Raw genomic sequence first — 14759 nt, 5'->3', positions numbered from 1 at the left:
TTTATAGGACATTCCATCCAAAAGCAGCAGAATACACTTTCTTCTCAAGTGCACAGGGAACATGTTCCTGGATAGATAACATCTTGAGTCACAGATCAAGCCTCAGTAAATTTTAAAAAATTGAAATCATATCAAGCATCTTTTCCAACCACATCTCTATAAGATTAGAAATCAGCTACAGGAAAAAGACTGTAAAAAAACACAAACACATGGAGGCTAAACAATATGTTACTATATAACCAATGGAACACTGAAGAAATCAAAGAGAAAATCAAAAAATACCTACAAACAACAATGTAAACATGACGATCCAAAACTTATGGGATGCAGCTAAAGCAGTTCGAAAAAGGCAGTTTACAGTCATACAATGTTACTTCAAGAAACAAGAAAAATCTCAAATAACCTAACCTTATACCTAAAGCAACTACAGAAAGAAGAACAAACAAAACCCAGAGTTAGTAGAAGGGAAGAAATCATAAAGATCAGAGCAGAAATAAATGAAATAGAGACAAAGAAACCAATAGCAAAGATAAATGAAACTAAAAGCTGGTTCTTTGAGAAGATAAACAAAATTGATAAAACTTTAGGCAGACTCATCAGAAAAAAAGGGAGAGGACTCCAATCAATAAAAATTAGAAGTGAAAAAAGTTACAGTGGACACCACAGAAATATCAAGGATGGTAAGAGACTACAACAAGCCACTACACACCAATAAAATGGACAATGTAGAAGAAATAGACAAATTCTTAGAAAGGTACAACCTTCCAAGACTGAACCTGGAAGAAATAGAAAATATGAACAGACTAATCACAAGTATTGAAATTGAAACTGTGATTAAAAATCTTACAAGAAACAAAAGTCCAGGACTAGATGGCTTCACAAGTGAATTCTCGTAAACATTTAGAGAAGAGCTAACACCTACCCTTCTGAAACTCTTCCAAAAAATTGCAGAGGAAGAAACACTCCCAAGCTCATTCTATGAGGCCAACATCACCCTGATACCAAAACCAGACAAAGCTATCACAAAAAAAGAAAATTACAGGCCAATATCACTGATGAACAAAGATGCAAAAATCCTCAACAAAATACTAGCAAACCAAATCCAACAACACATTAGAAGGATGATACAACATGATCAAGTGGGATTCATCCAGGGATGCAAGGAATTTTCAATATCTGCAAATCAGTGTGATAAACCACATCAACAAACTGAAGAATAAAAACCCTATGATCACCTCAATAGATGCAGAAAAAGCTTCTGACAAAAATTCAACTCCCACTTATGATAAAAACTCTCCAGAAAGTGGGCATAGAGGGAACCTACCTCAACATGATAAAGGCCATATATGACAAACCCAGAGCGAACATCATTCTCAATGGTGAAAAACTGAAAGCACTTCCTCTAAGATCAAGAACAAGACAAGGATGTCCACTCTTGCTACTTTTATTCAACATAGTTTTGGAAGTCCTAGCCATGGCTATCGGAGAAGAAAAAGGAATCCGAATTGGAAAAGAAGAAGTAAAACTGTCACTATTTGCAGATGATATTATACTATATGTAGAAAATCTTAAAGATGCTACCAGAAAACTACTAAAGCTCATCAATGAATTTGGTAAAGTTGCAGGATACAAAATTAATACACAGAAATCTCTTGCATTCCTATATATTAACAACAAAATATCAGCGAAATCAAGGAAACAATTCCATTTACCATCTCATCAAAAAGAATAAAATAACCTAGGGCTAAAGCTACGTAAGGAGGCAAAAGACCTGTACTCAGAAAACTATAAGATACTGATGAAAGAAATCAAAGATAACACAGATGGAGAGATGTACCATGTTCTTGGATTGGAAGCATCAATATTGTGAAAATGACTATACTACCCAAAGCAATCCACAGATTCAGCGCAATCCCTATCAAATTACCAAAGGCATTTTTCACCGAACTAGAACAAGAAATTTTACAATTTGTATGGAAACACAAAAGACCCCAACTAGCCAAAGCAATCTGGAGAAAGAAAAACTGAGCTGGAGCAATCAGGCTCCCTGACTTCAGAGTATACTACAAAGCTACAGTCATCAAAACAGTATGGTACTGGCACAAAAACAGAAATACTGATCAATGGAACAGGACAGAAAGCCCAGAGATAAACCCACACACCTGTGGTCACCTCATCTATGACAAAGGAGGCAAGAATACACAATGGAGAAAAAAACAGTCTCTTCAATAAGTGGTGCTTGGGAAAACTGGACAGCTACATGTAAATGAATGAAATTACAACACTCCCTAACACCAGACACAAAAATAAACTCAAAATGGATTAAAGACCTTGTAAAACTCTTAGAGGAAAACACAGGCAGAACACTCTTTGCCATAAATCACAGCAAGATCTTTCTGGATCCACCTCCTCGAGTAATGAAAATAAAAAACAAACAAATGGGACCTAATGAAACAAAAGCTTTTGCACAGTGAAGGAAACCATAAACAAAACAAAAAGACAGTCTTCAAAATGGGAGAAAATATTTGCAAGTGAAGCAACCGACAGGGCATTAAGCTCCAAAATATACAAACAGCCCATGCAGCTCAATAACAAAAAAACAAACAACTCAATCAAAAAATAGGCAGAAGATCTAAATAGACATTTCTCCAGAGAAGACATACAGATGGCTAAAAAGCACATGAAAAGATGCTCAACATCACTAATTATTAGAGAAATGCCAATCAAAACTACAATGAGGTATTATTACCTGACACCAGTCAGAATGACCATCATCAAAAAATCTACAAACGATAAATGCCGGAGAGGCTATGGAGAAAATGGAACCCCCCCCCTACACTGTTGGTGGGAAGGTAAATTGGTACAGCCACTATGGAGAACAGTATGGAGGTTCCTTAAAAAATTAAAAATAGAGCTACTATATGATCCAGCAATCCCACTCCTGGGCATATATCTGGAGAAAACCATAATTCAAAAAGATACATGGGGATTTCCAAATGGTTAAGAATCCGCCTGCCAATGCAGGGGACATGGGTTTGAGCCACGGTCTGGGAAGATCCCACATGATGTGGAACAACTAAGCCCGTGCACCAGAACTACTGAGTCTGCACTCTAGAGCCACAACTACTGAAGCCCGCACGCCTAGAGCCCTGCTCCGCAACAAGAGAAGCCACTGCAGTGAGAAGTCCGTGTACCAAAACAAAAAGTAGCCCCTGCTCACCACAACTAGAGAAAGCCCGTGCATAGCTACGAAGACGCAACATAGCCATAAATAAATAAACAAACAAAAAGATACAAGCACCCCAATATTCGTTACAGCACTATTTACAATAGCCAGGACACAGAAGCAACCTAAATGTCCATCAACCGAGGAATGGATAAAGAAGATGTGGTACATATATACAATGGAATATTACTCAGCCATAAAAAAGAACAAAATAATGTCATCTGCAGCAAGATGGATGATCCTAGAGACTGTCATACCGAGTGAAGTAGGTCAGACAGAGAAAGACAAATATTGTATGATATGCCTTATACGTGGAATCTAAGAAAAGGGTACAAATGAACTTACCTACAAAACAGAAATAAAGTTACAGATGTAGAAAACAAGCTTATGGTTACCAGGGGGTAAGGGGGGAGCAGGGATAAATTGGGAGATAAGGATAGACATATACACACTACTATATATAAAATAGATAACTAAGAAGGACCTACTGTATAGCACAGGAAACTCTACTCAATACTCTGTAATGGCATACATGGGAAAAGAATCTAAAAAAGAGTATATGTATATGTATAACTGATTCACTTTGCTGTACACCTGAAACTAACACGACATTGTAAATCAACTATACTCCAATAAAAATTTTAAAAAATAAAAAAATAAAATTTTTAAGAAGTTATGATTAAAAAAACCCCAAAAGGTGAAAAATAACAACTATTGGTGATATGGAGAAATTAAAATCCTCATCCATTACTGGTGGGAATGTAAAATGATGTAGCCACTGTGGAAAAGTTTGGCAGTTTATCAGTTAAAGTTGGAGTTATCATATGACACAGTAATACCGCTCTTAGGTATATAACCCAAAGAAATGAAACATGTCCAGATAAAACTCATTAATAAATGTTCATATCATTAGTCATAATAGCCCCAAAGTGCAAATAACCCAAAATTTCCTCAGCTGATGAATGGATTAAAAAAATGTGGTATATCTATACTATGGTATATTTATTCAGCAATAAAAAGCAGTGAAGTACAGATAGATGCTACATATAGATGAAACTTGAAAACATGGTGAAAGAAGCCAGTCACAAAAGGCCACATATTACATATTTCTATATTTATGAAATGTCCAGAATAAGCAAATCTATAGACACAGAAAAATGTATGAGTTGTTGCCAAGAGCTGGGCAGGGTGGGGGAGTGGAGAAGGGAGTAACTGCTAATAGAGATGGGGCTTCTCTTTGGGGTGATGTCAATGCCCTGGAATTAGACAGTGGTGATGGTTTCATGACTAGGCTTCATGACTGTGACTATTAAAAAACAAAAACAAAAATACTGAATTTTATACTTTAAGGGTGAATTTTATGGTATTTGAATTTCTCCCAATGAAGCTCTCAATAAAGCTGTGACTAAGAAAAAGATAGGATTCTATAAAATAATTTGAGTTTCTTATCAAACTTAACTTTTAATAAAAGTTGTAGCACTTTAACAGGTATACAAGAGGTATTGAAAAAATCTATCCTTTTCCCTTTCCCAGTGAATAGTATATACAACAGACCTCAGTGAATTTCTGCAACAAGGATCAGTGCTGATGTGGAATTCTCACAACTTTAGGTGAACCTTTAAGAAAGCAAACGAGCTACAGAATACCTTGATTGCTTTAACTCCAGTGAACTGCAGGTCTATGAAGAAGCTATGGCTCCTTCCATTATTCTTCAATACTGAAAAAAAAAAGCTGGAAACTTGGATTCATATCTGGCTCTACTGTATTATGTGATCAGAATAAAATTACATGATTCTAAACTTTCACAAGCATTTCATGGTTTTCAGTCTTGCCTTCTATAGTCAATACCTACTGGCTCTGAATCCTTCTTTCCTTTTAGGATAAAGCCCATCATTCATTCAATGTGATTCTGACATGAGTTACCAAATACAGTGCATAAGACCCAGGCCTGGCCAAGATCATGGGGTCCCGTCCCTTTTCTACAGGGACTACAGGTCTAATTCAGGGGCAGGTGTTCCACAGAAGACAAGAGTCCTTTTGTAGGGTCTGATTAGTGGACCCTAGAAAAGGAGGTTATCTCGCTTCTTTTCGGGTCACAGACCTTAAGGATGTGTGCTTTTGATGGACACTGGCCTCTTTCCCATTATGTAGAGAGGGCCAGCCTAAATACGAGGTCAGGAAACAGAGAAAAACAGTCAAGGGATGGAGGCAAGGGAAGGAGCCCCGGCAGCATAATCCCAGCCTTTGGATCCAGCTATGCCTAATGAGTGATATTAATGTTTTGAGGTTGTTACTTCAGTGATTCAGTGCAAGGGAAGCATTTCTTCTCCAAGGAATCAAACACAATTTATTTTAGAACTAAATAGTACAGACTGTATAAAGGAAAGTTTTATCCTAAACTTTCAAGATAGACATTTTCTCACCAGGCACCACGTTGATTTTAACAGCCCCATTAGTGGCCTTCACAATATTCATGAAGGATGCACAAACTGTGTCATTTGGTTGAGGAGTCAACTTTGAAAATAACAATCTTTCCATTCTCTGTGCTTCAAAACAATTCTTAAAACACATCTAGTATGTTCTTAGCTCATAACTATTCAATTAAATTTTTCTTCTAAAGATAACTTAGAGCAAGAGAAGCATTTACTTTATACATACTCATCCATTTTCTTCAGTGTTCCATGGAGGAAGAAACTGCTCCGACCGAACAGATGTAACAAAAAGTATGTTTCTTATTTTGGCTTCTCTGTTTTAATGACAGAGAAAATCCTTTGTTGTTTTCATCTTGGTTTCAACATAGTAGTATCAATATCCTTTTCTTCCCCTGAATCTTGATCTGGCATCCAGCTGAAAATAAATATACAATTAAATAATATTCTGGACACCATAATGAAACACAGATTTGGTAACGGGTGTCACTATATGAGAGAAGTAAACCAGTTTCCAGCACACTCAAAAAGGCAATGGTCACAGCTCCCAAGGTGGGGAAAGAAAAAAGATGGCATTAAAAATGAAAGTTCCATTTAAGGTCACAATAAGGATTTTCTTCTTGAGTCCAAATTTTATTTATCTTTTTCTCTGAAGTACACTCAATGTATGTTGTTCTTCAAACAAACGACTTTCTAATTAGGTTTTGTTTGGGTTAATATTCAAGGGTTTTTTAAATCTTTAAATAGTAACTGAAAAGAGGAAAGAGCCTTGAACAATGTTATGTAACACTGCCACTTCAGGATTAAAAATCCTTAAATTACTACTCATAGGTCAATTCTATGTTCTTTGACTTAAGCCTCACAGTGCAGCCACTTCTTAAGGGTGGTGTGGTAGTGTGGAGGGTCCTAGTCAGTAGAGAAGGCAAAATTGGATAGACAGTCAATACCACTCCCTAGAAATTCCATAGGAAGGAATTATTTTATTTTATTTATTTATTTTTTTTATTTTTATTTTTTTTTTTTGTGGTACACGGGCCTCTCACCGCTGTGGCCTCTCCCGCTGCAGAGCACAGGCTCCGGACGCACAGGCTCAGAGGCCATGGCTCACGGGCCCAGCCGCTCCGCGGCATGTGGGATCCTCCCGGACCTGGGCACGAACCCGCGTCTCCTGCATCGGCAGGCGGATTCTCAACCACTGCGCCACCAGGGAAGCCCGGAAGGAATTATTTTAGAGCTAAACCCTATTAATAAGGACAACACAGCCAGCGTGGGACAGACTCTCTATTTCTTCAGCTGAGCACTAGATAAAGTAGCTAAGAGCCACATTTTCAAAAAATAAATAATCTTCAAACATGGGAATCATGATCAGGATAATGAGAGGCTTATATTAAGAGGGAACAGCTGATTCAAACTCACCAATCTGGGTCATACACTCACTGTTTGCAATATTAAGCAAAATCACCAGCACGATTTAAATTGTTTTGTTTCAGGTTTTTGCCAAGAGTGCATAAGTTGCATCAGTTGAGTGTGAGGCGACTCCACTATGCTGGAGGACTAACCGTGAGTCACAGTCCTAAAGAAAGGCTGCAAGAACCTCCAAGTCTGCTCAAAAGTTCCCTATACTGCTCTTTCTGGAGTCCAAAAGTACGAGTGAAGCTCTGCCTTGTACTGATACTTGAAATGGTCAGGAGCACGTTTACTTTTTATTCAAGACGGTTACAAATTTCTGAAAAAGGTAGATAAATTGTGGAAAATTTTTACATGTTCTGATTTCTTAAAGTTCTTTGGAGATCAAAGACCGACGTTCAGGCCAGAAATTACAGGGAGTTTATTACAAATTCAATCATTACGATTAAAAAGGACAACTCATCACCTCTTACAGTAACCGTTCTTTATAACTTCTCAATTGTTTAAACATGATCCGACATTCTTGAAAGATCTAAAGGCTTGCATCTTACACAGGTAACAAAACTATGGGAGAGAAGGCAAGAAAATCCTCTTTTCTTACATTAAATGACAGGAAAATATGGCAAAGAACTGTGTCACTTGAGAAAAGAAAGAGCGCACGGCTAACTTTCATCTAACTTTACACCTCCCTGGATCCGGTGAGGTAGCAAACATGCTCAAGTTCTTGTCTGGCCTCCCAGATCATAATATCCTGTACTCTCTGCTTCTCCTATCAACAAAAGGGAAGGGATTTGACTGCTGTTCCTCAACAAAAGCAGGTTCAAGTCCAAGTTACTGCTGTCTTTAGAGGGATGTCCATTTTTCTGATTTCGTATTTTCTTTTCACAAAGAGGAGGCTCCTGGTTTCTATTCCCAAGATCTTTGTAGATCTTTAGAATCAAAGAACACTAGAGTAGAAACCATGAGATTTGTAATGTCCTCTTAGGCTGTCTTTCCACAATCTCTCACTCTACAAATTCAAACACAGACACCAACATCTTCTCCTAATCACACCAACATGTAAGGCACAGTGCATGCACCATAGACCCCACATTATGGGTCTGTGTGTAGCTGCCAAATACACAGTGACCAACATCAACTGTGCCCCATCTACACTTGCAAGAATGCACTCTCTCTCTTTCAAAAATTCATGAAGTTTAGCTGCCCTGGTTAGCATAACAGCAATAACAGAACAATCACCTGCAGGTTTGCATGAATGTTACCTCACATTAATTCACTGGGTAAGAAAAAATGCATCCTTTTTTCCAAGTGGTATCATTGCAACCTATTTATAATTACTAAGTCATTCATATATTTAACTCCACAGAGCTAATCTTTAGCATAAGCTTTTAAAATTCTTTAGCTACTTACCACTGATCTTTTACACTCAAAAAATGAGTATTTCAAAGCTTTGCAGTTTCCTTCCTTCAGACACTGCCGAGGGGATTTTCCTTCCTATGACACATAAAGCAATATAAATACCTGAGAAAATTTCCCACAAATTACAAAATAACTGTCCTTCTGGAAAATAGTTCTTTTTTTTAAAAGTTAAGGAAAAGCAGAAAACAGTAATTAATATAAGAAATAATTCATAATTCATTTTGACTGTTGGTAGTTAACAAGAAAAGGATAGAATGAAAAAATGTGTCAAGTAATTTGGGGGCACTTTAAGGGTGACCTTGAATTTTTGAAAACACTGGTTTCCATGGGATACTTTTCTTTAAAATGTTTATATAAAAATCTAGAAACTGCTATCTTGAGGTCCTTATGTATAAGAAAGGGAAAGAGTAAAGGTAACAGGGTTTCTTCAGAGTTTTTAAAACGTTTACACTCAAGAAGTCCTAAAGACAGAGAAGAAAGTAGTGTGTGTGACACAGAGAGAGAGAGGGGGAGAGGGAGAGGGAGGGAGGGAGGGAGGGAGAGAGGGAGGGAGGGAGGGAGGGAGGGGGAGAGAGGGAGGGGGGAGAGAGGGAGGGAGAGATGGAAAGAGGAAGGGGGGAGGGGGGGTAAAGGGGGGAGAGGGAGGGAGGGAGAGAGGGAGGAAGGGGGGTGAGAGAGAGGAAGGGGGGGGAGAGAGAGAGGGATGGAGGGAAAGACAGAGAGGGAAGGAGCTATATAGGGAGGAAGGGGGGATAGGGAGGGAGAGAAAAAGGGAAGGGGGAGAGAGAGGGAGGGAGGAAGGGGGGAGAGAAAGAGGGGGAGGAAGTGGGGGAGGGAGGGAGGGAGAAGGAGAGAGAGGGGGAAGGAGAGAGAGAGGGGGAAGGAGAGAGAGAGGGGAGGAATGAGAGAGAGAGGGAGGGAGGGAGGGAGGGGGGAGAGGGAGGGAGGGAGAGAGGGTGTGCACGTGAGAGATCAGGAATGCCGTAGTGGTGAATGGGCAGGTTTGTTCTGGAAGGTAGTATCAAGTGGCTTTAAAGTCTCCAATTACAATATCGTTTTAATGCAAGCAAGTTTACCTCCAACACAGCTCTGCGTTTTCCCACCCACTACTGCCACAGTCAAGCTCTCTATTCTGAGAAGCTCACTAAGTAAGAATTGGAAGAGGAGAGTGAGATTTTAACAGAATTTATATATACTTGGGAGGGAAGATCTGCCTGGGCCCAGTGTGAAATTAACTGGTCTTTAAGCAGTGAAAGCTCATAAGAGCTTAAGAAAAATGGATTAAACCATTCCCTTTCTGCCATCAAGACAGGACAGTGCTACAAGAACACATTCACAGGGGAAATGCTTATTTCTGACTCTTAACAAATAAGACTTTAAAAATCACACTTGACAAAGTAACTGCAAAACTAGATTAAGAGCTAAAATTTAGCAGTATTTTAGTAGGTAAACATGGGATAGAAATGACTTCATTATCATATCTTCATTATCTTAAAATATTTTGAACAAATTTACTGCCATAAATTGAACTTAACACAAAGGCACTTAAATATATTGGACACAAAGAAGCATCTACAGGGCTTCCCTGGTGGCACAGTGGTTGAGAATCCGCCTGCCGATGCAGGAGACACGGGTTCGTGCCCCGGTCCGGGAAGATCCCACATGCCGCGGAGCAACTAAGCCCGTGAGCCATGGCCGCTGGGCCTGCGCGTCCGGAGCCTGTGCTCCGCAACGGGAGAGGCCACAACAGTGAGAGGCCCGCATACCGCAAAAAAAAAAAAAAAGAAGCATCTACAGAAAGTGTATTTCACAACTCAAAGAAACAAGATTAAACTTTAACTACTGCAAAATTTCTTTTTGAACCCCCTACCCTACTAATTTGTCTAGTAACTAAACACTCACAAGGACTAATTTATTAAAAAAAAAATTCAGAACTGTCCTAGATCAGTTTAGCAGGAGGTTAAAAAGTAAATACAAGATATTCCTGTGTACACAGAGCTTCAAACAGCAGGTAGGAGAAGGTATACACATGCTAATGTTCACTGGCAGTGTGAGCAAGTCACAAAGCAGGGGAGATAACGAGGGGGGGGAGGGGAGGCGGGGAGGGGGAGGGGGAGGGGAGGCGGGGAGGGGGAAGGGAGGCGGGGAGGGGAGGCGGGGAGGGGAGTGGAGGGGAGGGGAGGTGGGGAGGGGAGGGGAGGCGGGGAGGGGAGGGGAGGCGGGGAGGGGAGGGGAGGCGGGGAGGAGGCAGGGAAAGGTGCTGAGGGGGTTCCCCTTTCCGGGACTCTAAATGCATAAAGCAACATCTGGAAAAAGGAGACTGAACTTGAATTTTCTGAATCACCTGAGGTTTAATGACATTAAACTAACTTGCAATTCATAAGGGAAAAAATCAAAACCTTACATTTTATTACTGTTAAAGAAATAATAAATAAAACATATACTGCTCATAAACTTTAGCTTTATGCTGTGCTTCACGATATAAAGAGCGTGAAATCTTCCAACTCAAAGTGAATTCCAATGCAAAATGAATCAAGCAATTTTGTCGGACAGTAAAAATGACCCTGTTCCATGTTAACTTCAAAAGCTCAAACAGCCCCAGTTAGGGGCCCTAAAATGTGAACAGCTTTAGTGCTGGTTCTCAACGTTTCGGAGAGATGTTAATGAGGGTGGCTAGAGGACTACTTCAGTAGAAAGCTCTGGTGTGACTTAAATTTCACCTGCTCTTCACCATCAAGGATTTCCCCTCAAGCAGATTTTGACACCCCTACTCCCCCACTGCAATCACTCTCCAAAACCTTTATTTTGCAAGTGCCAGTCACACTCCCAGTTTTTACTGTAATAAAAGCGACAGGGTACCACATCTATGGCATTCCTGATCCCCAGGAATCTTGGCCACATTCCAGTCTTTATGTCTGTTGGGCCCTAGATTTGAATTGTCATCTACATCAGTGAATCTCAAAAGTGAACCAGAACAGAGTAGCAAGCTTCTCTGCACTATTATGTTCCTCCCTCAAACTCTGTAATGAGGTTGCCCACATGAACAACTGTAACTATACAAAAGACTGTAATTTATAAACTGATGCTTCCCCAAACCGTATCTGAGATGCCATCATTTTCACAAGCTTTCAACCCACACTGCCAACTGCCTACTGGGAAGATCCATCTAGATACCACACTCAGAGAGAAATACTACTTCATCTTCCTCCACCTCCACCCCTAATGGCGGATTGCTAATTGCCCCTTAATATTGACTCTTCCTTTTGAGTGGGGCATAGGGCTGGGCTAGATTTCCCAGCCACCTTGCAGCTGGGTATGGTCATGTGACTAAGTTCTAGCCAATGGAATATGTAGGGAACTGAAATGTAAAACTTCTGGGTTGGTCTGTAATGGAAAGGGGCTTGCCCCACTTTCCTTCCCCATGTTACCAGGCCTGATGATGTGGAAGCAAGGCAGTCCTGGACCAAGGGTGAGAGAGTAACAACCTAACTCCCATCACAGCACCTGACACCACCGATCAACAGTGTTTAGGTCCACGGAAGACAGAGAGGATCAGACTAGACCCTACTTATAGGCAAACAAGATAGAGAATTCTCTCTTTTAAGCCACTGTTATTCCAGGTCTCTGTAATATTTGTCTGAACCTATAACCCAACTAATACACTCCCAAGCTTATTTGCCTTCTGAGGTCAAGACTGGAGATTCCCAAACATGGCTGTGTCCAAGAATTAACCTGAGACACTTTTAATTTATAAAGGAGATGGGGAGAGCAGTGGAATCTATACTTTTTTAAGCGCTCCACCTCCATCTCCAGGTGATTCTGATGACAAGTCAGCAGGTCTGGAGCTGTTAAAAGACACAAGGGAGATAACTTGTAATTGAGTTCCTTGGGCACAGTTTCAACTCCCAGGAGTCAGAATCCTAAGAAGTTTATCCAAGAGATGCCTTTTGAATCTGCTTTTTCCTTGTTTCTCTTCTCCAGCCCCACTGGAGTTTACATCCTTATCACCATTTCCCTGAGTTTCTCTGAGCCCCTACAGTTCCTTGGCTATCTCTCAGTGCAGCCCCAGAACTAAGTATTTTATGTTTAATTCCTCCCTAAATTAAAGTCTAGCAGCTTTGCAGGTGGGTTAAAGATTGGCAAGGAGAGACTATAGCATCATCTGCCAAAAGATCAGATTAATTTCTTTATTCAAGGAGCTGAGGAATCAAAAACCTTATCATAAATGAGGTGGCCATACACAGCAGGCATATCCCTCAGCAGAACTCCCCTTGGTCTTGAGTTCCTAGCGGGGAGGGGTGGGTTGGAGCTGCCAGTGACACCATCCTAGAAGGTAGGATATCCGCCTGGATTTGTATAACTCAATGTTTTGCCTCACTACTGCCATTTTATAGTCCAGTTGAAGTGACCATTCAGGATGAATTTAACACAAACTGTCAATGCACTTCCATTTAAGAGCCTCTTTATATGAAAACACCACGTTTTCCTAGTTGACCAAATTCAGCAACAAAAAGGCCACATACTCAGTGGGGGAAAGCAACATCCGTGCAATGTGTCTGGGTCATTACCTCTGCCTACACCTTCCGAGCTTCCCAGAGATCCAATTTCTACAATGTGTCCCATTCATCTGTATGTCCCCTCAATCAGACTTGGCACTCAAATGTTTGCTAAATCAATCAATCACTGCAAAAAACCAACTTGGTGTTCTCCTTGCCACCAGTATCCTCTTCTACTTCCAGAGTTTCTTTCCTCAGTCCTACTCTGTGCCAGAGCTGCTCACTGTGACACACAAGGGCCGTTACCCATGGCAACCGTCCTCTGAAGCCTTCTGGCACATTCCCCTTCCTCCAGACCAGCAGGGCACCAGCTTCTCCACATCTCCATGATTCTGCATGTGCTGTTCTTTCAGATTCTCCCCACAAACACCACAGCCTCCACTCCTTTACTTGATAAACTACTACTCAATCTATAAGACTCAGAACAAATGTTACCTCCTCTTGTGAGAAGTTTCCAAATTCTCAAGCAAAATTAGTTGCTCTTCACTGGGTGCCCGAGGCATTTTGCACCTCTACTCATAAAACAGGTATTTACTGAATGCTTACACAGCCCTTGCCAAAAACAGTGAACCAAATGTAAAACATGAATCAGCAAAAACACCAACACAGCCTCATGGCTGATGTCCATTTTCGGATAGCTGTCTTTTGTTTGAAATAAGGGCAACTTTCTGAAATTACATCTCCGAATGCAAAAATAATTGCACCCAACGGACTGCCCTCTCACCAGGCCTTGGTGATTGGAAAGGTACTTGTGCTTTGGTTGGGTTTAACGCCAGAACCCAGGTTCCCCAGTCGACTTTGAACCTCTCTGCATTCACACTGGCTCCTGAGAAGACCTGGGGCTGTAGTGAGGGAAAAACAGGAGAGCAATAGCTCCCATCACAGCACGTAAAACCCCAAGATCCACGGTAGGGGGAGCAAGATACAAAGTGGTGAAAATAAAGAGCTGCCTCATTTACAACTTAGGCAGGAATGCACAGAACTCAATTCAGCAACACGTTCAAACCAACACAAGGTAGGCAGAGAATCTATTGAGCCACCACTGAACACAAAAAGGAGAATTTACTAGGCAATAGTGTGCCAGGTTCATGTAATTACCTGCTAATTTACTGATTCTCATTTTCTAGGGCTCAAGAAACCTTTCTTATTCTCCTTTATGCCTCAAGAACCTAGCAGGGTGGCAGCATTTCGTGTTTCTCGACCCGAAATGGTTTAACCTTTACAAAAACCCAACGGGGCGGGCACCGTTCTCTCCAATTTCACACCACTGGGAAGTGGGGCTCTGACAGTGAATTCGCCCAAATTCATTAAGTTGGAGCTGCGTTCGACACCCAGGACGGCGAACCCCGAGGCACTTCTCTTGACCATCACCTCGGCCTGCCGAGAGCCCTCCGCCGGCCCCGCCTCCCCGCTTCGGGCGTCGGTCACCCGAGCGCCCGCCCGCGCTACCTGGAGCACGCAGTCCGACTGCAGCAGGCACGCGCCGAGGTCCTCCTTCAAGCCCGCGCACGCGCCGCCCTCCGGCTTGTCCTCGTAATAGCGGGGCATGACTGCTCCTTCCGCCCGCTGCTATCCAGACCCGCTCCAGTCCGCGACGGCCCCGACTTGACACGACGCCAGCTACCCCGCGGCGGGCAGAACCGGAAGCCGGCAGCCATCACTTCCGGCGGGCGCGCGGCGGACCACTGGGCCCGGGAGGCCGCGCGCGCGGCGGAAGCGGGT

General features: G+C 41.6%; 1 protein-coding gene across 5 annotated transcripts in view; it reads right to left on the bottom strand.

Annotated features, from left to right (window-relative positions):
- COA5 (cytochrome c oxidase assembly factor 5) overlaps positions 1-14723 on the bottom strand; it is a 31935-nt gene extending 17212 nt beyond the window's left edge. For 3 of the 5 annotated variants that reach the window (XR_009338005.2, XR_009338006.2, XR_010835355.1), the window contains exons 1-3: positions 14487-14723; positions 8473-8556; positions 5885-6073 (exon numbers count right to left, since the gene is read on the bottom strand). Coding sequence is in view for 1 of the 5 variants with exons in the window: in XM_059078522.2 (XP_058934505.1) it covers positions 6032-6073; positions 8473-8556; positions 14487-14585 (225 nt within the window). In the remaining 4 variants the exon portion in view is untranslated. Of the gene's footprint in view, positions 1-4209; positions 4944-4970; positions 6074-8472; positions 8557-14486 lie in introns of those variants that run through there. The other 2 variants (XR_010835356.1, XM_059078522.2) reach the window with 2 other exon arrangements.
- Positions 14724-14759: the final 36 nt, after the last annotated feature.

The sequence above is a fragment of the Kogia breviceps genome, chromosome 11 (assembly GCF_026419965.1).
Source record: "Kogia breviceps isolate mKogBre1 chromosome 11, mKogBre1 haplotype 1, whole genome shotgun sequence".
Lineage (NCBI taxonomy): Eukaryota > Metazoa > Chordata > Mammalia > Artiodactyla > Physeteridae > Kogia > Kogia breviceps.
This window is presented reverse-complemented; position numbering and strand designations above follow the sequence as displayed.